General features: G+C 44.0%; 1 protein-coding gene across 1 annotated transcript in view; it reads right to left on the bottom strand.

Annotated features, from left to right (window-relative positions):
• The window catches only part of arhgap36 (Rho GTPase activating protein 36), a 194,943-nt gene extending 176,097 nt beyond the window's left edge, over window positions 1–18,846 (bottom strand). Inside the window, exon 1 of the mRNA XM_078211501.1 lies at window positions 18,719–18,846. Within this exon, the coding sequence (XP_078067627.1) occupies window positions 18,719–18,784 (66 nt within the window). The 5' untranslated portion in view covers window positions 18,785–18,846. The remainder of the gene's footprint in view (window positions 1–18,718) is intronic.
• Between the last annotated feature and the right edge of the window lie 5,467 nt (window positions 18,847–24,313).

The raw sequence follows: 24,313 nt of genomic DNA, 5'->3' as shown, positions 1-24,313 counted from the left end.
GCACATCCTTCTCAAATTGTGCATAGTTTTGCTCTCTGCTTGATAATGTTCAACCCCAGTTGCCATAATGTAAGATACAACAGCACCCTCTCTGTAGGGTGATATGTCACATGAAAGTTGAATTTTCAACTTTGTGCTGCAGTGCACCAATACTTTGGATTGCTTGAGCATGTGCTTGGTGCATTTTCACAATCTTCCATCCAATTCCAACGTTGGTTAGCACACAATAAAGTATGAAGTAGCTTTAGTAGTGTTACAAGTTTGGGATGAGCATCCCATAATTATTGATTAGTCCCAACAATGATCGCAACTATGGCATGTTCTGTGGTCTTGGCACACCGAGGGTTGCAGTCATTTTTGTAGATTCTTTGTAGTGGCCATCTTGTTTATTATATGATCTAGATAACTGGTAGATGATTTGAAACATTTTTTTCTTCATGTGCAGGTTGTACTTCTCTTTAAGTTTTGTAAATGTTCCTGCTCAGTTTTGAATGTGATTAGAATGTCGTCCAAATAACACTGAACACCATTGAGGCCATTTCAGATCTGGTTCATTGATTTCTGGAGTAGGGCCAGTGACAAGGCTCTGTAGCACTGTAAAGGTTTTACACCCTATTGTGCTTAGGAAAGTGACTACTTTAAGTTCATCCTGTGTCTTGTTTGCAGTCCTATAACATTGAAATCTCTCTTCATAAGCATTCCATGTTTCCACATTTTCTTTGAACATCTCTCTGGTGCTGTCTTTGCCCACCATTGCAGTCACCAGTTATTAATTCATAGTACTTTCTTCAACTTTTCCTCTCCTCGCATTTCTTTTATGTCTTCCTTATTAATTTATATTATTTGTTTTTCTGTTGTGTTTTAGTTGGATCTGTAATTTGGAAAAAATTTATTTTTAAGAAGTACGCAGCATGGATTCATGAGGGGAAAGTCGTGCTTGACGAACATGTTGGATTTTTATGAAGATGTGACTAGGGCGGTTGATGGAGGAGAACCGGTGGATGCGTTGTTTTTGGATTTCCAAAAGGCGTTTGATAAGGTGCCCCATAAAAGGCTGCTGAAGAAGATTAGGGCACACGGAGTTGGGGGTAGTGTGTTAAAGTGGATTGGGGACTGGCTATCCGACAGGAAGCAAAGAGTCGGAATAAATGGGTGTTTTTCCGGTTGGAGGAAGGTAACTAGTGGCGTGCCGCAGGGATCGGTACTCGGGCCGCAACTGTTTACCATTTATATAGATGATCTGGAGGAGGGGACGGAGTGTAGGGTAACGAAGTTTGCAGACGACACAAAGATAAGTGGAAAAGTGAATCGTGTGGAGGACGGAGAAGATCTGCAGAGAGATTTGGACAGGCTGAGTGAGTGGGCGAGGATATGGCAAATGGAGTATAACGTTGAGAAATGCGAGGTTATACACTTTGGAGGAAATAATAACAAATGGGATTATTATCTCAATGGAAACAAATTAAAACATGCTACCGTGCAAAGGGACCTGGGGGTCTTTGTGCATGAGACGCAAAAGCCCAGTCTGCAGGTACAACAGGTGATCAAGAAGGCAAATGGGATGTTGGCCTATATTGCGAAGGGGATAGGATATAAAAGCAGGGATGTCTTGATGCACCTGTACAGGGCATTGGTGAGGCCGCAGCTGGAATACTGTGTGCAGTATTGGTCCCCTTATATGAGGAAGGATATATTGGCATTGGAGGGAGTGCAGAGAAGGTTCACCAGGTTGATACCGGAGATGAGGGGTTTGGATTATGAGGAGAGGCTGAGGAGATTGGGTTTGTACTCATTGGAGTTTAGAAGGATGAGGGGGGATCTTATGGAGACTTATAAGATAATGCGGGGGCTGGATAGGGTGGAGGCGGAGAGATTCTTTCCACTTAGTAAGGAAGATAAAACTAGAGGACACAGCCTCAAAATAAAGGGGGGTCGGTTTAAGACAGAGTTGAGGAGGAACTTCTTCTCCCAGAGGGTGGTGAATCTCTGGAATTCTCCGCCCACTGGGGTGGTGGAGGCTACCTCGCTGAATATGTTTAAAGCGCGGATGGATGGATTCCTGATCGGTAAGGGAATTAAGGGTTATGGGGATCAGGCGGGTAAGTGGTACTGATCCACGTCAGATCAGCCATGATCTTATTGAATGGCGGGGCAGGCTCGAGGGGCTAGATGGCCAACTCCTGCTCCTATTTCTTATGTTCTTATTTCTTAGTAGGAAATCACACTTCTATTCCCTAAGCAAGAAAACTTGTAATTCCTGTTTGGCACTTTTTTTATTATTCGGAGTAGTAGCTTCTCCTTTTAGGATGCACGGGTTCTCTTTATTTCTCTTTTTTGTAAGAATAAATGCAAGAATCCCATTGCTGCAGCCCCCACATGTGATGTCATGCTGTTTGGAAGCTTCTGAACAATGAGCAAACTCTTCTTTTCCAAAGCTGCTTCCATTTTTTCTTGCAGTGGAGCGTTATTTTTTCGACCTGTTTCAGAGTCGAGGCATTGAACTTTTTGTCTTTCACCTTCCCGATTGTTCCATTTCATGCTGAAGTTGCAGTTGCAAAGACAAACTTCGGATTTGGGTCAATTTTGGCTTAAAACCAATCTTGTTGCCAGTTTTTCCTGGTTGTGTATGTATAATTGTTTCTGACTAACTGATTTGACAACAATGAAAAAGGATTTCTGAGGTGTCACACCGTGGATTTTTTAAACAAACCAATACAGATTTATTTACAAGGTGTTGCCTGATTGAAGGCCAACATGAAAGAGAGATAAAATCTCGCAAATGCCTCTGGTGACATCACAGCATGTCATGTGACTCAGCACACAGTGATGCATTGCTTTACAATACATAACACAACCACTGTTGCGATAATCAGTGCTTTACATTTTAATGTCTCTTCTTGACAGGAAATTTGATGCATCTTTCAATTATCAGAAATATCTTTCTCTTCACACTCCGCAGAGGGTGATCTATTTTTCATCTTCACCTTGGAAGGTGGCCTTGCATTTTAAGTAGTTTGCTCTGTCTTATTTCAAATGATAACATTGCCAGTCTTTTGAAAGTTGAATAATCACATTTTCAAAAATATCGAGGAATGCCCTCACGACAGACTCCTCTGCAACACAGAACTTATGTTTGATCCCAGACTTCAGCAAACTGACACCTTTGCAACCCTTGCTACCTGTTATGGTTGTAAGTATGAGTCCAGTGTCTCACCACATGCAAGTCCTATCACTATGCAACGCTCTAAATTACGCAACATCAGTATCTGTATTGGTGGTTGCGAGCATAAGAATGAGTGACGGTGTTTCTTCTTCATCACTGCCTAATTGTTCCTTCACTATTGCCTGACCAGGTTACACTTCTTGCACTTCTGAGAGAAAAATAGAAGGAAAGGAAGTGTGGAAAAAAGGAGGTTCATGTTTACACCATCTTCAGCTTGTAAATCAAAAGAGAAAGTGGAATGAGTGGGAAATGGGATGCCTAAAGGAAGAGTAGGTATGTGGATACTGTCATATTCAATTCACAACTGGCCACAATTTCCACAATGAACACTCCAATGATGGTGACCATTATCTCCCCCTCGGTGATTAGGACACATAGCTGCACTAGTCCCCTGCTAGTTAGCTACTGCTGTCTTCTGTTAAGTACCACTTTGTCATGCAAGATATAGGGAGGTGTGTAAATAAGTGCTCTGCAATCTGTATGAGTGATTTGGCTGTCATAGTTAAATAACTTAGTGTGTGTGAAAACTATGAGATGTGGGTAGGAGGCTTGCATCAATGTCAAATGTGTAATGGTGAGGAGCAGCTATGAATGTTAAACCAGAAACTTCATTGATAGAAATTCTGGTAGGTGACTGAGCAGTGCCTGAGCAGCTGGTAGAATTTGCCAGTTGAATTTGAATTCACTAACCTTGCCCACTCATGTGAGGTCACTGATTATTTTGCAGCACTGCCTCCACGTCCTGAGACGTGACTCTTGGCATTGACTATCACATCTTTCAGGATCAGAGCCTCTGAAAGTATTTATGAAGGGCCACATATGAAATTCAAAATTAAAAGGCCACCTGGTCTCCTGGAAATGCAACACTTATTTTATCTGTACCTCTTCCTCCAAGGCATCCAGTGCATTCTCCAAGAGCCTGAAGCACCCTCTCTTCCATGTTGTGCCGTTATTCAGTTTTCCTTCACATCAGAATGACTTGTACAAGGAATTCCAGCCTGCAATCCAGTCACAATGCTTAAGAGGTGTAGTAGGCTGGCTTAAAGTAATTCAAGTTGGTTTTCACTGGAGCAAGGCTTTCACAATTCTGGGTCCCTTGATGAAGAATGCAGGCACTCAACATCACAGTTAACAGTGGCTTTGTGCTCCATCACTAGTAATGAACAAGCACCAGGGACTGTCCAATTTAACTCTCACTGGGTTTAACTCACGTGAATATTGACTGATATTGATTTGGAGCACTGCAATGGACAAATAGCAGATTTAATACAGGCATACCAAGCAGTGGATAAGAAAATTTACAAAACAGTGCCACAGTTTAGCAACAACCTAAGGACTATGGGGAATGCAAAGGATTTAAAATGGATGTATGTGAATGCACAAAATGTGGTGAGCTACAAGCACCAATAACAGTGTGGGAGTATGGTGCAGCAGGAATAAGGGAAAGGTGACTGAAGAATGCTGAGGGCTGGGCACTTGGTATACAAATTATTCAGAAAAGATAGTCTCCTTATCTAAGGAAGGATATATTTGTTTTGGAGATCGCACAGCAAAGGTTTGGTAGATTGGTTCCTGGGATGTCTGGGTTTTCCTCTGTTGAGAGACTGAGTAAATTGGGACTGTATTCTCTGGAATTTAGAAGAATGAGAGGTGATTTCATTGAAACATACAAGATCCTGAAAGGGCTTGACAGGCTAAATACTGAGAGGTTGTTTCCTCTGCCTGGAGAACATAGGCAGCCATGATGTGGGGATGCCGGCGTTGGACTGGGGTGGGCACAGTAAGAAGTCTCACAACACCAGGTTAAAGTCCAACAGCTTTATTTGGAATCACAAGCTTTCGGAGCGCTGCTCCTTCATCAGGTGAGTGGAAAGGTAGGTTTCACAAACACAACATAAAACTCTTAAGGAGTTTTATCTTGCAATTGTGTCTTTGTCTACATATGCCGTGTTTGTGAAACCTACCTCTCCACTCACCTGATGAAGGAGCAGCGCTCCAAAAGCTCACGATTCCAAATAAACCTGTTGGACTTTAACCTGTTGTTGTAAGACTTCTTACTGTGGAGAATCTAGAACATAGGTGCACAGTATCAAGCAAAGTGGTTGATTATTTAACATTGGGTTGAGAATCTTTAGCATTCTCAATCCCAGAGGGCTGTTGGGAGTTGGTTAGCTCAGTTGGCTGGATGGCTGGTTTGTGATGCAGGGAGACGCCAACAGCGCAGGTTATTCATGAAGGCCCTGCTTTCTCAACCTTGCCCCTTGCCTGAGGTGTAATGATCCTCAGGTTAAATCACCACCAGTCAGCTCTCCCTCTCAAAGAGGAGGGCAACTTATAGTCATCTGGGACTATACGGCTTTACCTTTAGATGTTCCATCGTGGAACATGAGATACATAGATTTCACTCTCAGAACCAAGGGACAGTGGAGTTGAGGCAGAGGATCAGCCCCAATCAGATTGAATAGTGGAACAGTTTCAAGGGGCCATATGGTCTACTTCTGCTCTTAATTCTTATGTTCTAATACTCTGAAATATCATCCTCAGCTGCTACAATGCATTCAAATCTTAATAAGATATCATATCAGAATTGGATAAAATACCACTTTTGACAATGAACCAGTGTTTTACAAATGTTTATCGTAACTTCTTTGTCTTTGTACTCTATGCCTCTGTTTATAAAATCCAGGAACCTGAATGCTATTTTAACCACATTTTTAATCTGTCTTTCAACCTTAGAATCATAGAATCCTACAGTGCAAAAGGAGGCCATTCAGTCCATCAAGTCTGCACTGACCACAATCCCACCCAAGCCCTATCCCCATAACCCCATGTATTTACCCTAGCTAGCCTCCTCCTTCTAAGATTTATGCACCCATGCCCCAGCTCTCTCTATATTAATATTTGCCATGCCTTGTAATCTTGTCTTATTTACTCGTAGTTAATTATAGTTCTCAGGTGAATTTTTGTGCTTGTTATATTAGCTTCTCTGCAGCAAGACTTACAGAGTCTGTAATGAGTCCATTGTAACATAATCAGAGAATAATGATGTCTCTTTATGTTCTAATTTTGATGTAATGCTCGATTTTTGTTTCAGCAATGATGACCCTTGTAAAATGTTATACTGCACATTCATCTCCCTTGTGGCTTCTGGCATTGAAATTGTCAATTTAATACCAATTAGTGCATAATTATTCAACAGGCTCATCTGCTTTAATAACTTAATTAATAATATTCACACTCATTTCATTTAGGATTCTTGCAGCCAACAAGTCAGAAAGAAAGACTGGAATTTATATGGTGTCTTTCAAAACCTCAGGATGTCATCAAGCTCTTTACAGGCACTGGAGTAGTATCTGTTGTAATATAGAACAATGGCTCTCAAACTTATCGCTTAAAGAGTCCCTTTACCAATTGGTTCATAATTACAGCCTCTCTTACCGTGACCTCACCCCCACATCCACCACACATGATACACCATAGAAAGCATCCTTTCTGGATGTATCACAGCTTGGTACGACTCCTGCTCTGACCAAGATAGCAGGAAACTACAAAGGATTGTGAACATAGCCCAGTCCATCACACAAACCAGCCTTCCATCCATTGACTCCGTCTACGCTTCCCGCTGCCTTGGAAAAGCAGCCAGAATAATCAAGACCCCACGCACCCCGGACATTCTCTCTTCCACCTTCTTCCGTCAGGAAAAAGATACAGAAGTCTGAGATCAGGTAAGAACCGACTCAAGAACAACTTCTTCCCTGCTGCCATCAGACTTTTGAATGGACCTACCATATCTGAAGCTGATCTTTCTCTGCACCCTAGCTATGACTGTAACACTAGGAATAAGGGGTAAGCCATTCAGGGCTGAGATGAGGGAGAACAGTGAGTTGTGAACTGTGGAATTCTCTACCACAGAAAGCTGTTGGTGCCAATTTGTTAGATATATTCAAGAGGGAGCTGGATGTGGCCCTTGCAGCTAAAGGGATCGAAGGGTAAGGAGAGAAAGCGGGGAGTGAGATACTGAAAGTGCATGATCAGCCATGATCATATTGAATGGTGGTGCAGGCTCGAAGGGCCAAATGACCTACTCCCTGCATCAAAAGTGTCCAGAGGGGCAATTGTTTCACGCAGAGGGTGGTGAGTGTCTGGAACAAGCTGCCAGAGGTAGTAGTAGAGGCGGGTACAATTTTATCTTTTAAAAAGCATTTAAATAGTTACATGGGTACGATGGGTATAGAGGGATATGGGCCAAATGCGGGCAATTGGGATTAGCTTAGCGGTTTTTAAAAAAAAGGGTGGCATGGACAAGTTGGGCCGAAGGGCCTGTTTCCATGCTGTAAACCTCTATGATTCTATGACTCTATGACCTATTTTCTATGTTTCTATGTTTACTACAGTCTGCACCCTCTCCTTTCCTTCTCCCCTTTGTATTCTATGAACGGTATGAGTCATTATGTATGTTTACCTTTAGATGGATATTTCTGCATGATAGTCAGTGCTGCTGAGTCATAGGTTAAAAAACAGGCATGTGTTTGCCATGTGTCAGCTTGATGTGCGAATGCCAACATGGCAATGGTTTGTTACAATGCGGCAATGTTCAAGGGAACCATGCAGAGCTCCTTCAGGAGCATGTTTGCATTCAGGAGGGACCTGGGCAATGCTCATTGGTTCCCCTCCTCTTGGGTACTGTGAGGGGCAGTACAATTGAGAGCTGACTGTAGCTGGACTGATGTATTCACTTGCAGCTGTGTTTTGACCCACTGCAGCTACACATGACAGGGGTAAGTCATTTCCAGGGCAGATCAGAGACTTGTTGGGCCAGCAGTCCTTCCATGCTGAGTATTTGAGATAGCAGTGGTAGAGCTCAAGGGGCCTGAAATGGGTCACGAGTTTACTGTGGGTTCTTCCATGCTAGGTTAATTAAGAGGGACATCAAGCTATTGGCTAACAGTGAATGGAAGTGAATACTTACAGAACTAAGTTAAGGCAGCACTTACAAGGATTATATATTGGATTGTATACTTCAACTGAAGTGAAGTCAGCACACAGAATGGATATTCAAGGGAAAGCATATATATGAAAGAAGGGAGAAAGAGCACAGTTCACTTAAGAACAGTCACTTCAGAAAGTATTTTCATCAGCATTATCTCCTGTGGGACAAAGATGGTGGTGGAGGTGGGGCTTTTATTGAGTCCGGGCTGAAATTTGACTGCTCCACTTCAGTCTCTGTTTCTAGCTCCAAACTGCTGCAGTATGGAACTGATCCATCGCAACTCCATATCCACCACCCCTCAAAAATATCCCACCACTTGGCAATGGCAGGACAAAGGCAGAATGGCAGTATCAGGAAAATTGCCGACTCCTAGTTCCTGCAACCTCAACGATAATCCGCCCAAGGTATTTTTTTCTTTTCTACTTGACAGGAAATCATTATTTCTGATAGAAATTCTAGGCAGTCTGAGCTTTTAAATTGGAACATTTTCACACACCATTACCTCTAGTAAGTGTTTCACTGCTATTAAATTCTTTCTGATGGATCAGTGCATGATTGTATTCATTACAATCTAGGCCTTTACCAATAAATCAATGGGCATTTTTATGTTGATGCTTGCAGGCTTCATGTGATTGACAGAAGAGACAGAATGTTTCTGTCATGTTGCACTTGTCCATTAAAGGATCCTGGAGTTTTCCCATTTATATTATAGTCCCTGTACCAAATGAGGATAAACCAAACTAAGTCAAGAAGACTGAAGTCTTTACATTAGGGCCCCAACCTCAAATCCCATTCTTTAGTCACTGAGACCACCTCTGTCTGACACTGAATCAAACCTCTTCAACTTTGATATCAAATTTGACCCAAAGATAAGGGGAGGGATTTTCCGTGCCTCAAATTGTGCATTCTGCAGTTGCAGAGGTGACTAGCCATGGTGGTGGGATCTTCTGGTCTTGTCCCTGTCAATGGGGTTGCCTGTTTTATGCACCCTGTGTCACCCAGAAACCCATGCTGGGGGTTCTTCATCCACGGGACCAGAAGATCTTGCCGACAAGAACAGCTGGAAAATTCCAGCCAAGCTTCTTGTTAATACGATCCATATTGATTTGATTTGATTTATTACTGTCACATGTATTAACATACAGTGAAAAGTATTGTTTCTTGCGCACTATACAGACAAAGCATACCATACATAGAGAAGGAAAGGACAGAGTGCAGAATGTAGTGTTACAGTCATAGCTAGGATGTAGAGAAAGATCAACTTAATGCAAGGTAAGTCCATTCAGAAGTCTGACAGCAGCAGGGAAGAAGCTGTTTTTGAGTTGGTTGCTATGTGATCTCAGACTTTTGTATCTTTTTCCCGATGGAAGAAAGTGGAAGAGAGTATGTCCGGGGTGCGTGGGGTCCTTGATTATGTTGGCTGCTTTTTCAAGGCAGTGGGAAACGTAGACAGTGTCAATGGATGGGAGGCTGGTTTGTGTGATGTACTAGGCTTAATTGAGGACCCTTTTTAGTTTCTTGCGGTCTTGGACAGAGCAGGAGCCATACCAAGCTGTGATACAATCAGAAAGAATGCTTTCTATAGTGCATCTGTAGAAGTTGGTGAGAGTCGTAGCAGACATATCAACTTTCCTTAGCCTCCTGAGAAAGTAGAGATATTGGTGGGCTTTCTTAACTATAGTGTCCGCATGGAGGGACCACGACAGGTTGTTGGTGATCTGGACACCTAAAAACATGAAGCTCTCGACCATTTCTACTTTGTCCCCATGCCCTCCACTACGCTTCCTGAAGTCGATGACTAGCTCTTGTTTTGTTGACATTGTGGGAAAGATTACTGGTTGGTGAAGTCAAAACAGAGTTTTTTCTAGTTGTGAGAGTTCATTGGCTTTGTTCAGTGTCAACACTCGTAACTCCATCAAGTGTCTCAGATAAGCGATGCCTCACCAGGCTCAGTCTTGAATCTCTACAGTGCTGAAGGAGGCCATTTAGCCCATTGAGTCTGTACCAACTCTCAGATATCCTTTGTGTTTTCAAATACCCAATCACTATTCTAATCACTCCATCACTGGTGACCGTGCATTCAGCTGCAAAACCTTTTGCCTCTGTACACTCCAAAAGGAGCTCCTTAAAACATACCTCTTTGTCGAAGCTTTTGGTCGGTTGTCCTAATATCTCATTACCTGGTTCAATGTCAAATCTTGTTTCTGAAAGTTCCGATGAAACCCCTTGGGATATTTTATATCTTGCTTTCTTTTTCATGGGACGTGGGTATCATTGGCAAGGCCAGCATTTATTGCCCATCTCTGATTGCTCTTGAGAGCAATTAAGACATAATGGTATTATCGCTAGATTATTAATCCAGAAACTCAGCTAATGTTCTGGGGCCTGAGTTCAAATCTGGCCACGGCAGATGGTGGAATTTGAATTCAATTAAAAAAATTGAAATCAAGAATCATAAAACCATTATCGATTGTCAGAAAAACCCATTTGGTTCACTAATGTCCTTTCAGGAAGGAAATCTGCCATCCTTACCTGGTCTGGCCTACATGTGACTCCAGAGCCCCAGCAATGTGGTTGACACTCAACTGTCCTCCAAGGGCAACTAAGGATGGACAATAAATGCTGGCCAGCCAGCGATGCCCATATCTTATGAATGAAGCAAAAGAAAGAGTCCAGAGTCACATGAAGGCCAGACCAGATAAGAATGGCAGATTTCCTTCCCTAAGAGGATTTTAATGAACCAGGTGGGTTTTTAAACAATCAGCCACTATTCCTGAGGCTAGCTTTAATTCCAGATCTTCTTTAATTGTGATGGTGGGATTTGAACCTGTATTCCAACAATTTCTGAGCATCAAGCCTGGCCTGTGGATTACTAAACCGGTAGCAGCATCACTACACTACTATCTCCCCATTAAAGCTGCTATATAAAATGTATGCTGCTGTTGCTTTTGATACTCTCATAATGCTGTTAAATAGGGAGTTCTAGAATTTTGACCCAGCAACAATGTAGATCTACATCCAAAGCAACATGGTATATAACTGGGGGGTGATGGTAGTTCCATGCACTTGCTACCTTTGTCCTTCCAGACAGTGCAGATCAGATGCTTGGGTGATTTTTCCAAAGAATTCTTGGCATGTTACTACAATGCATCCTACAGAATATCCAACTTCTGATCTGTTCTCATAGCTATGATATTTGATGTGGCTGGTCCAGTTCAGCTTCTAGTCAATAGTGATCCCCAGAGAATTAATGGTCAATTGTGGTAATGCTAATAGCATTGAACTTCAAGTCGTTCATCTCTCTCATGTTGGAGATGATAATTCTCTGAGAATGTTACTTGCCACTTAACAGCTCAAGTCGTAACAGCCCAGGTCTTGTTGCATGCAGGTGTAGATTGCTTCATTATCTGAGAAACTGCAAATGAAGCTGTACATTGCAATTATCGGTGGATAGCCCCATTTTTGACTTTATGACCTGGAGACTATCATGGGAGGAGCAGCTGTAAATAGTTGAGCCGAGGACTTTGCCCTGAGGAACTCCCACATCAAAGCCCTGGGGCTAAGATAATAGGTTTCCAACATCCGTAACCATCTCCCTTTGTGTCAATAATGATCCCTGTTGACTTCAGTTTTACAAGAGCATCTTGGTACCCTCTCTTTCAGATGTTGTACTGATGTCAATGACACTTACCATCTCATCTCACCTCTGGAATTCAGCTCGTGTGCCCATGTGTAAAAAGGTCTCGTGGCAAGTGGGCCTGACATAACTCAAACTGAGCATGGATGACCAGTCTACTGGTAAGTGTCATGTAATGGCACCATTGACAACTCCTTTTGTTCATTTACTGATGACAGGGAATAAGTTCATGAGAATGAGGATAGTTCAAATTTTCAATTTCTTTTCTGGATAGAACATATCTGGTCAATTTTACAGTTTACCTAGGCATACTAATAGTTAACAGGAACATGTCCTCAAAACTACAGCTGGGTTGGTGTCAGGGGCCATTATCTTAGTTCACTCCAAGTGACATGTCCAAAGATGTGCGGGTTAGGTTGATTGGCCAGGTTAAAAATTGCCCCTTGGAGTCCTGAGATGTGTAGGTTAGAGGAATTAGCGGGTAAATATGTGGGGATAGGGCCTGGGTGGGATTGTGGTCGGTGCAGACTCGATGGGCCGAATGGCCTCCTTCTGCACTGTAGGGTTTCTATGATTCTATGATTCTAAGTAGCTGAGTTCACTAAGCACATCAATTGACCAAAGATTGACATCTGTAATGGTGAGTGCCTTTGGAGGAGACTGATAAAGATCACCTTCGTAATACTTCTGGCTGTAGGTGGTAGGAAATGCTAAAACATTTGTATGGGCAGGTCCCTGTTACTGTTGAAGATGGGATGCTCTTGAAGCCTCCTTTAGTTCTCTGTAGTTTATTATCCACTACCATTCACATATGCATGTGGCAGGATTATTGATCTTTGACCTGGTCCATTGCTTGTGCAATCACTAAGTTCTGTTGATAGAATGTTTCTTTTTCTGTTTAACATACGTGTAGTCCTGTGTTGTAGCTTCATCTCGTTGGCACCTCATCTTTAGGTATGACTGGTGCTGCTCCTGGCATCCTCTCCTCATTGAGCCAGGCCTCCCGCCCATTCCCCAGCCAGCCCCAACCACCCCGCCTCCCCCGCTCTCCAGTACCAACTTGCCCCATTCCCCAGCCAGCCCCAACCACCCCGCCTCCCCCGCTCTCCAGTACCAACTTGCCCCATTCCCCAGCCAGCCCCAACCACCCCGCCTCCCCCGCTCTCCAGTACCAACTTGCCCCAATCCCCAGCCAGCCCCAACCACCCCGCCTCCCCCGCTCTCCAGTACCAACTTGCCCCGATCCCCAGCCAGCCCCAACCACCCCGCCTCCCCCGCTCTCCAGTACCAACTTGCCCCAATCCCCAGCCAGCCCCAACCACCCCGCCTCCCCCGCTCTCCAGTACCAACTTGCCCCGATCCCCAGCCAGCCCCAACCACCCCGCCTCCCCCGCTCTCCAGTACCAACTTGCCCCGATCCCCAGCCAGCCCCAACCACCCCGCCTCCCCCGCTCTCCAGTACCAACTTGCCCCGATCCCCAGCCAGCCCCAACCACCCCGCCTCCCCCGCTCTCCAGTACCAACTTGCCCCAATCCCCAGCCAGCCCCAACCACCCCGCCTCCCCCGCTCTCCAGTACCAACTTGCCCCGATCCCCAGCCAGCCCCAACCACCCCGCCTCCCCCGCTCTCCAGTACCAACTTGCCCCGATCCCCAGCCAGCCCCAACCACCCCGCCTCCCCCGCTCTCCAGTACCAACTTGCCCCGATCCCCAGCCAGCCCCAACCACCCCGCCTCCCCCGCTCTCCAGTACCAACTTGCCCCGATCCCCAGCCCCCCAACCCCCGCAGTGCAGACACCTCCGCAGTGCAAACCCTCCTAACGCAGCCCCGACACCCCCCTCCCCCGGCAGACCCTCAGCCCGCCCCGATCGCTGGCCTCCCTCCTGCCCCCATCAATTCCAATGGCACGGTGGCAGTGGGACCCCCCCCCACTCCCACCGATCGTCCCCTACGCCACGCTCCCCCATAGAACCCGGATGGGCAGTGCGAAGTTGTCCCCTGGGCCTGGGCACTTTGCCCCTTGGGCAGTGTCAAGGTGCCCATGCCCAGGGGGCACCCCCCCCCCCCCCACCCGACCCTCTGGGAGCTCCGATTGCCCCCCCTTCACTCCAGCATGGTCGGGCCGCTAGCTCCCTGAAAGTGGGGAGCTATTGTAATCCCCACTAGAGTGAAACATTCTGGCAGGGTGGGAGAGGATAGCGGACCCGGAGACTTCAATCCTGGGCCGGCTAATAGCATTTAAATAGTATTCAAAATACTATTTAAGTGCTAACCCCGCCTCCCAGCCAATTTCCGGCACCACACTGACACCACTGAAAACTCGGGCCTGGGAGATGCAAGTACAGTGCAAACACTCGCGGGAACTCCATGAATCGGCTGACACACGATTCTCCCAACCCCGCTACAGTAAAAAATTAGCGCAGCTGGATGGGAGAATGGTGGTCATTGCATCAACCACCTTCTCATAGCATACAAGGCAACATCTCCTGGTGCTGTAACTCACTTCCCACCTTTGCCTGGGCTATGCTCAGCAAATGTGAACTGCTCAACTGTTTCCCAAACCCTCAAATTACAAATTATTTTGCTTCCTCTTAGAAATGTATATGTTGTTTCTCTGGCAGCTCTGTCTCCTTGTAACAGCCATTATAGACAAATTTACGTCTACTTCCACTGATTGCAGCTGCCACTTTGTTTCCAAAAACTCTCCTTTCTACTTCCAATGAGTTTCCAGTCCAAGACTCCCGCCCATTCTCTCCTGCTGACACTCACAGCTGGGTCAACACCAATATGTGTCGCAATTGGGAAGAAGTGTTACTTCACACAGAACTAAGTTTCCTATTGGGTCTGAAGGGCCACTCACCATTGAGCCAAATGGACAAGTTCTACGGCGTAACAAACCTGCTCCATTAATTACAGAGTTGAATTCGTTCAGCAGAGGTAGGGTTAATGGAACATTGACGAATGAACAGGTAGTGAGTGAATGGTACTTGTAAACTAATTAATTCAGAAACTAGACAAAGCTCAGAGCAGAAACAAGATTGTGATTGACATTGTTAACCTTTAAGAAATGATTTTTTTTACTTCAGTTAAAAGCATGAAGCATTATAGAAAAACATCTAAACCCGGACTACGTTGTATCCAGGAAGCAACTCTTCAATGCTAAACACTGAAATTGCTCTGATTTATACGATGCTTTATATGCCAGAGGGTGACATCTTTTGACAGTATAAAAGCATTGTCTCTCACACTTTAATAGGTGCCATTTTAAAAATAGATCAGCATATACCTCAGCATGCTTCACATGTACCACTGCCTGACAATTTGATTAAATGACTAACAAATGCCACCTTGGTTACATTGTTGTATTTTGATGTTTGAGTTTTACCTTAGCCCAGCATTAAAAAGCAGTTATATAAGTGACTTTGCAGCTATGCGAAGAAGTGGGTGCCTTTACCTGTCCAATATCTAGTTAGCACAACCCAGAAACAGAGACTCACTGTGTACTCCAGCCGACAGGAATATATCATGGGTCATCACAGCACCCTAAACTTAAAAAAACAGAAAAATAATTGCTGTACTGGTCCAACAGTCTCATTATCATTGGCTCATAGAATAATGAAGCAAAGAAGGAGGCCATTCAGTCCATTGTGCCTGTGCCACATTTTTGAAAGAGGAATTCAATTAGAGCCTTACCATTGCTCCTTCACCACAGACTAAGTTTTACCTTTTCTTTCCAAACATTTAACCTTTTTGAAAGTTCTTATTGAATCTATTTCCATTACCTTTTTTGGCAGTGCACACCAGAACATAACAACTCACCGTGGGAATGTTTTACTTCCTGGTTATTTTGCCAATTACCTTAAATCAGTAACCTCTGTTTATTTAAACATCTGTCACTGGAAATAGTTACTACTTGTTACATTATCAAAACTAGCCATGACTTAAAACACATCTGTCAAATTTCTCCTCAGCCTTCTCTTTTTTTATTCATTCATGGGATGCGGGCATTGCTGGCTGGGCCAACATTTCTTGCCCATCCCTAATTGCCCTTGAGGAGAAGGTGGTGAGCCTTCTTGAACAACTGCAGTCCAAGTGGCACAGGTACACCCACAGTTATGGAATGGTGCTCCAGGATTTTAACCCAGCGACAGTGAAGGAACAGCGATATATTTCTAAGTCATAATGGTGAGTGACTTGGAGGGGAACTTCCAGGTGGTGATATTCACATGCTCTTGTCCTTCTAGATGGTAGCAGTCGTGGATTTAGAAGGTGTTATCGGAGCAGCTCTGGTGAGTTCCTGCAGTCTATCTTGTAGATGGTACACACTGCTGCCACTGTGCATCAGTTGTGAAAGGAGTGAATATTTGTGGATGGAGTGCCAATCAAGTGGGCTGCTTTGTCCTGGATGGTATGAAGCTTCTTGAGTGTTGTTGGAGCTCATCCATCAAACAGAGAGTATTCCATCACACTCCTTACCTGTGCCTTGTAGGACAGGCTTTGGGGAATGAGGAGGTGAGTTAATTGCTGCAGGATTCCTAGCCCCTGACCTGTTCCTATAACGTTTAAACAGAGACCACCCCGCTTCCTGATTGAAGAGCTCGAGTGATATCAGGGTGGGCAAATCAGAATCAGCCTGCCTTGGGGGTGGCGTGAAACTCACGCAGAAGCTTTTTTTTCCCTAAGTGTCTTAAAATATGGCAAGTTAGTCTTGCTTTTCTCGCCCTAAACAACACATAGCCAACATAATGGAAAATACGACCCAAAGGCTACTCAACATAAACTACGCACTTAAAAATCGCAGCAAATGTGCTTCTAATTTACTGATACTCAGCAAGAAAATGACTCTTTAAGTTATGGTTCAATTATGTAACTGTGCTAGAGTTGCTGATTCCCACCATCACTACTGATTTCAGCCTAACTGCAATGTTGGTGCGATCCAACTAAGAAAAAGCACTGAACTGGTTTGAAGATAAAGCAACTATATTAAATGTAACTATATTCAAAGGTCAGCCGTTCACAGGATTCAAAGCAGCAATTCAATTGAACGGCTTGACACTTTCTTGGGATCTGAATTTCTCTGATCCAAAAACTTTGAACAAACTGTGAGACAAGACCCCTATCTGCAAATAGTAGCATTCAATCCAGGCAGATCGAGAACCTCCTGAGCTACGCATATCAGCCAAATTGGGCTATTTCTATGTGATAATTTGGTTTATAGTCCACTTTTACTGGCAAAAATAATTCATGATCTATGTTTCATTTTAGGAATGGAGGAGTAAACTGAGTTGATTTATCAGAATCCTTTAGCTTTTTTCTTGAATTGCTTGGTTCATGCTGCAGTATTCTATGAACGTTCAGTCAATATTTCAAATTTTTTAAAAAAGCACAAATGGTTTAAAAAAAGATGGCTGCCTGAGGAACATCTAAATTCTCTTGTGGTTTGAAACGCTCCCTTGTCTCAAGAGGTACCTCTCCAAATTGCTGTCGACTAAATTTATTTTCCTGAACATAATTCAAAAGGATAGTTTCAAATTGAAGGTATCATTCATTTTACAAAGAACCCACAAGCCTTCCATGAAAAGAGACTGAGATCAACATAAATTGCAATTGTATTTTTTGTTCCATCATCTGCATTTAATAATTGCTTGAGTAATAGTGTGAGTCAAGCGTGATGTCATGGTTTTAAACCTCAACTGTGTGATAACAAATAACCTTCCTAATTTTTAAATTCACAAAAGGCAGGTTGCTGGATTTATTTAAATTGGGATGATCACTTTGTGAAAAAAAACGCATCGCATACAGAACACGTTGATTAAGGCAGTAAGGAAGTACATAAAATCTGACTTTGACACATTATTATGGTTAGAAATAGCCATGCTGGAGAATTGTCTTTTAGTACCCATCATGAACATTCTCGGAGAAGTATATGCAGATGAAGTGCTGAGTAATTATTCTTTATACTATTCCAATAAACAATAAGGTGTAGTGAGGATTAGGTTCAAGGTAAAGTTTACTTTAAACATGTCCTAAACATTCCCAGGTCAGATACACCCTAAGTTAAATATAAAGTTAAGATCCCTCTGGACTATAATATCAACAAACTTAATCAGCTGTAGCAAGTGACAAAAGCAAAATACCGCCAATGATGGAAATCTGAAATAAGAACAGAAAATGCTGGATTCACTCAGTAAGTCAGGCAGCATCTGTGGATAGAGAAATACAATCAATGTTTCAGGTCAGTGATCTCTCATCAGAACTAATGAAAGGTAATTGACCTAAAATATTAATTATATTTCGCTCTCCACAGATGCTGCCTGACATGTTGAATGTTTCCAGCATTTTCTGTTTTCATGACAAAAAGTGACAAAATAAGCATATATTTATGTATATTCCTTTAATAACTGGTATCCAATAATGTAGCGTGTTAATGATATTGTTGAGACCCACCATTCATACACCAGTAAGGACTTTGCTATCTCTGTACTGCAGTAGAACAATCTAAAATCCCCTATGATCAGCTTCCACCGGCTTTAGGACAAATCATTTTAATTTCCCACGCCCTCCCAATTTTACCAGGCAGGGTTAAAATAGCCTCCTAGCTTGAACTTTGCAACATTTCAAAATTTTTGGGGCCATTTGAAAACCTCATGGAACTATTTTCATGGACTGGAAGGAAAACATTTTTTTCCCCCATCTAATTACAGAAGCTGGGCCAAGTTACCAGTTGCCCTTCGCTCTTCAGTTCTTGCAGAACCTACAGAAACATGCTTATGCTTGCCAGATCCTCACCAGAAACAGATTTTTGTCACAAGCTTGAAAAATAAAAACTTAACTGCATTTGGTAAGAAGACTGTGAAAAACACCTACCAGAATGGAGCCATGGATTTTCATTGATTTCAAAAGGTAAATTGGAAGTGAAGTACTCAGATTCATCGCAACGGTAATTGTGTGTTCAGGTAATTCTGACTGGAAAAGCTTCAGTAAGTCCAAGGCTGTTAATATCCCTGCCCCTGAGGTTTCCGTAAAGAAGTAGGGCGTGAACTTATTTGATATAATGTTTCAGCAGTTTGTCTATCAACCCAACTTTCCTAATCATTGTTCAAGGTACAATTATAATTTGCTTTGTGTGAAAGCTGGTTCAAAGTCTAAAATAATTGTGAGAGCTTCTGCAGACAGTGTGGTGGTAATTTGAGGCAGTTACTGGAAGCCTAAAACTTTTAATGCACTTTTAATGGACTGCAGAAAGAGAGATCAGTCATATTAAATGTTGCATGGATTACCAGACTGTTTCCTAACTAACTCTTTATGGGATTTTATTTTTCCTCCAGACAATGTGATTCTATTAACCCATTCATTCCTAGAATCAGAATGTCAATATCAAAATATATCAGTTTCACTTGGAGTTGTGATGCAAAGGATGAAAGGAGAGAGGTGAGATCATGATATATGGCTAGAGTTCAGAGGTTTACTTTGCTGCTGGTGAGTTTAATAAAGAATGTCGAAACATTAGAAGACGGTGGAGCAAAGTAAAAAGTTATTTTTAGAAAATATGCTTTTCCTGTTTGCATTTTAGAAAGTTCTGGTTAGTAAACTGCAAGACAGAACAAGCTGCAATTCCAGCATCTGTTAGATTTTGCTCCAAAATTCATTTCAACTGATTTTTATCTCACAACCATCCCAAACCCATCCGTATGGTCGAGTAGCAGGGAGTAAGGTGGAAGGAAAGAAAGCTATCAACATTGGTGGTCTGCTCCAATCCATTCCAATTTTAGACAGCCAGTACCCTTGTCAGGAGTAGGCAATGCCCTCTTAATTATAGGCATATTGAGGCCTACTGTCAGGACCTAGAATACAACTTCATGTCAAATGGCTGCTGCTGCTCGTTCTTCAAACTGCCTGCAAACAACGGGTATTATTGGTCAAGTGGTGAACATTACAATGCCATGAAAGGGATCCTTATATGTGATTATTTAAAATGCTGAAAAGATTTGGGAGATTTTTTTTCTGGTCGTTCGTACATAGTCACGTGGATAGTTTCAAAAGACCACTGCAATGTGAATGGGCTTCTCACAATGCTTAGTGATCTTTCCTGCAGTGCCATTTTGGCTAGAGGAAGAGAAGGAGAAGCAATAAGAGGAAGAGATAAATAGAACTGAAGATGCACAAAGGCCAGCTGGAATCTTATAGGAATCTTTAGCCTCCCAAGAGGGTGTACCAACTCAGGAAAACATCCATGGACCCCTGGGAGGAGTCTTGCATGAAAAGGCTGCACTTTACATGAGAATTGTTTCAATTCCTGCAACAAGTGATTGCCATAGCTAGCAATCAAGGTCATTGCAGCCCTGAAATTATTTGTCTCCTGGTCACCACAGAGGATGTTTGTAACATCACCAGTTTGTGCTTGCACTGAGCAGTTGATTGATGCCAAGTTTCCTAAAGAATGCAATTTTAACACTTTCCCCAATGATAAGCAGAAACTGCAAAATAATTCTCTGGGGTTTATAGATTGTATGTTTCCTCCAATTTCACGGCAACATTGATCACGCCCACATCATGGATGGTGGTGGGGAGAGGGGGTGGGGCAGGAAGTCACTGTCCCTCCCATTACCTCATGCGGTCAAAGGTCTCGATGCCCTATTTAAAGGTCACCTGGACAGTCATTGATTTGCTGCTTGCCAGGAACGTCAGTCCAGGTGACCTTTAAAACTCTATCAATGAAAATGCCCCAGGGTAGGTAATGTGCAGCCCCACAATTCAGCAAAGCCTCCCTGGCGATTCTCCTCCAGGCCATCCAGGAAAGGTGAGAGGCGCTATTACCTAGTGATGGTAGCAGGAAGTCCTCCAGTCTGACCATGGTGGCCTGCACAGAACCACAGCACCCAGAGGAAACTCAAACAGACGTGAGAAGAATGTGAAAACTCCACACAGTCACCCAAGACCGGAATTGAACCCAGGTCCCTGGCTCAGTGAGGCAGCAGTGCCTCCACCACCCTACTTGGCAGCGCATTCCAGGCCCCCCCACCCTCTGTGTAAAAAACATCTCTCTAATATCTGAGTTATACTTCGCCCCTCTCACCTTGAGCCCGTGACCCCTCGTGAACGTCACTTCTGATCTGGGAAAAAGCTTCCCACCGTTCACCCTATCTATCCCCTTCATAATCTTGTACAGCTCTATTAGATCTCCCCTCATTCTCCGTCTTTCCAGGGAGAACAACCCCAGTTTACCCAATCTCTCCTCATAGCTAAGACCCTCCATACCAGGCAACATCCTGGTAAACCTTCTCTGCACTCTCTCTAACGCCTCCACGTCCTTCTGGTAGTGCGGCGACCAGAACTGGACTCAGTACTCCAAATGTGGCCTAACCACTTCTCGCACAGTATCAACAAATGATTACTCAATAACCCCATAAGTGTTTGATTAAACACTGCCAGTCACTTGTTACCATGCAAGACATAACTTGCAGCTCCCCGTGTTCCCACCTCTGAAAATGTGTTCAGTGAGTCACTGCACCTTCTGCTGCTGTTGCCCTGATGTCTGATGTGGATGGATACCATGAGTACTCAGTTGACTAAACCTGCTATGTGAATGGCAAAGAACACTATAGATACAGTCTCAGGGCTGAGAGATTGAAGCTCTACACTTCCTCCTTAATAGTAGGAAAGCAGAGACTTCAATACATGTTTGGAGAACGCTGTGGTCAGTACATCCAATCATTAGTGAGTTTCCTTGGTGATTTGTCATTTTGAGCTAACGTGCAGGTGGAGGCTGCAAGTAAGGAAGCACAGGCAAGTTCGCCTTGACTTCAGTCGGGTTTGAGTGTAGAATTTAAGAGTTGCCATCAGGCAGCTGACTGGAGCCTGCGTCAGATCTTACAGGGAGATTTGTTTGGGCTTTCCAGCCAGCAGAGGATTGGAAACCAGAAACAAAAGAAAATATCTCCACAACTAACTCTGCCTGGACTTGGGTCGCTATCAGATTGTCACAGGCCTGTCTGCTCGTGTCATACCTCTGCTCTGTGTGTGGCTCTGCAACATCCTGCTCCTCATCAGCCCAATCCTCTTCATCATCCTCATTGTTGGAAGAGACATCTTGGTCTACCATGTCTCTACTCAGCCAAGACATCTCCCTGTGTAGACTTCAGCCGAGACATCTCCCTGTATTGGAGAGCCCCACCTGAGCAGCCCAAATATCTGAACCTCATCTTTAGAAAGCCTGTTGTCTGCTCAAATTTGGACTTAGTGGAACATGTTCACAGTAACTTCATTGCAGTGTTACTTGTGACACTAGTAAATAAAGTTAAAACTTCAATGTGCAGTATTGGAGCTCTCCTCAATAGAACTCTGTAGATAGTGAACAGGTACCATCAACCTGGTCTTCTGAGGGTATCTCTTATCCCCAAGGAACCAGTCCTGTAATTGCCAAGGTCCTTCAAAAGCTTATGGCACCTGGGAGTGGGTCAGAATGTAGTCATCATGAGAGCTGATGCACAAACATGCAGGATTTGCCTTCTGTGATCACATGTCAACTGCATGTTCAAAGAGTGGAATGCTCACATATTGGTGAATGTGACCAGCTGTTGCTAGAGAGCTCTCCAAGCCACATGTGCAGTCAATGGCCTCTTGTAGTTTTGGAAACCTGAAATTGGTGCAAAGTCCAATGCTCTTGCAGCCTGGCTTTCGGGAACCAGTCACAGTTGAACATATTGCTGCATTCTCCTGAAGAGGACTTCTGTCATCTCTTGAGTGTGCTTGTGTGTTGCTAACTGGGAGATGCCTAACTGATCCCCAGTAGAATCCTGGGAGAAGCCATTGATTATGAGATCCATGAGTCAGTAACAAACCTGCTGTAATGTGTGCTTCACCATTGAGAGGTGAACACAACTGAGAATGGTTCGTACGCAGTTGCCTCATGATTATTAGGGTGTCCTTTTAGTCTGCCAATAGGACTGACCTTGTATTCCACTCACCTGAAAAGACCCGTCTCCTACTTCGAGTGGTTACAGTTCTACATTGACTGCGTTGTATAAGTGAGATTTGAAACATAGTATGCATAACATTGAGACTCACTCCACTAACTTCCACCCTCCCCCGGACATCCACCAACTTTCTCCCATCACGACCCACTGAATATAACCATTTCTCCCTCCTTCGTCACTCTTGAACTGCCTCCTGTTACCCTGGACTCTGTTGTCATCAAGCTCCACATTACTCTCCCCTGAGTTTACACCTATTAGCAGTCCCATGCCCACTCTGACCATGGCCCGTCCCATTATCTAAGCCATCTGTTTTATCTGTTTCTATGAGAACCCCCTCATGAAACCTTCAACTACCCGACCATCACCCTTGACCTTCCATCCTATTGCATCCCATTCTGTCCTCTTACGGTGGCTGTTCCCTCTGCTGACCAGTGTCCTCAGTTCAACTCTCAGGACCTCAATGTCAACAGACCATTTCTCTCTCTCTCTCACCATCCTTCCCCAGAAATCCACTTCCACCGTCCAGCCACAAGACCTGGGGACCCAACAATAAGGTCCCTTCCCTCCATCCTGCATCCTGGCATTCCCTCAATGCCTCCCTCCCTGTCCCATACAGTCTGCCTTCCTTCTGGACAGCCTCCTCCCCTACCCACTTTACCTGCCTCCGATGTCCATCTGTCATTCCACCATAACGCCCCTTCCATTCTTCACCTGCCTCTCTTGTCCAACCTTTTCTCCAACGTTCCACCCAATTCCCCCCACACTTATCCTGCCTCTCGTGTCCGGCCTTTGCAGAGCTTGTCCTATCGACACACCCGATACAGTCAAGATTTACTCAGCTCAAGATCCAGCAGAAGGTCAAGCTCACCAGATGCACGCTACATATGTGCAACCATAAAAATGAACGCTCTGATTTCTCATTGTGGTCACCCAATTTGGAGGGAGGATTGTCTTTAAAGTCCCAAGAATATTAATGCTAAAATTCACCCTGCCATCAGGAAACTGGCCAAATTGAGTTTCCCCACCCTCCATTGTTCCTGACTCCAGTGGGAATCCATGCTCAGAGGCTGAAGCATATGATAAGTAGTTCCATAGGTTAACTCGAGTTGTTATTGAGCAGACCACTGGAGTGCTCAAGAAATGATTCCATCGCCTTCACTAATCTAGTGGTTTTCTCCTGAACATCCTACACTGAGTGTCCCATATAATAGTCACCCAATGTGCCAACATTCCCAACCATTTAATCACAGGCCAAGGCCTTTGGGCAGCAAATTGGCACATATGGGACCTCGCAGAGAACCCAAACTGCAGCTGTGGTGTACCCCAACCAATGACTCACATCACTGGAGACTGTCCTCTGACAAAGTTCAGCAGACGGCTCACAGAGCTCCATTTAGCCACTATGGAAGCTGTTACCTGGCTTGGTGGTTACTGCACATGTTAAAGAAAAGCTATATGCTGCTTTACTTTTCATTGCAAGAGGGCC

This window comes from Mustelus asterias, chromosome 4 (assembly GCF_964213995.1).
Source record: "Mustelus asterias chromosome 4, sMusAst1.hap1.1, whole genome shotgun sequence".
In the NCBI taxonomy this organism is placed as follows: domain Eukaryota; kingdom Metazoa; phylum Chordata; class Chondrichthyes; order Carcharhiniformes; family Triakidae; genus Mustelus; species Mustelus asterias.
The sequence above is the reverse complement of the archived record's forward strand: the minus strand, read 5'-3'. Positions and strand labels throughout refer to the sequence as shown.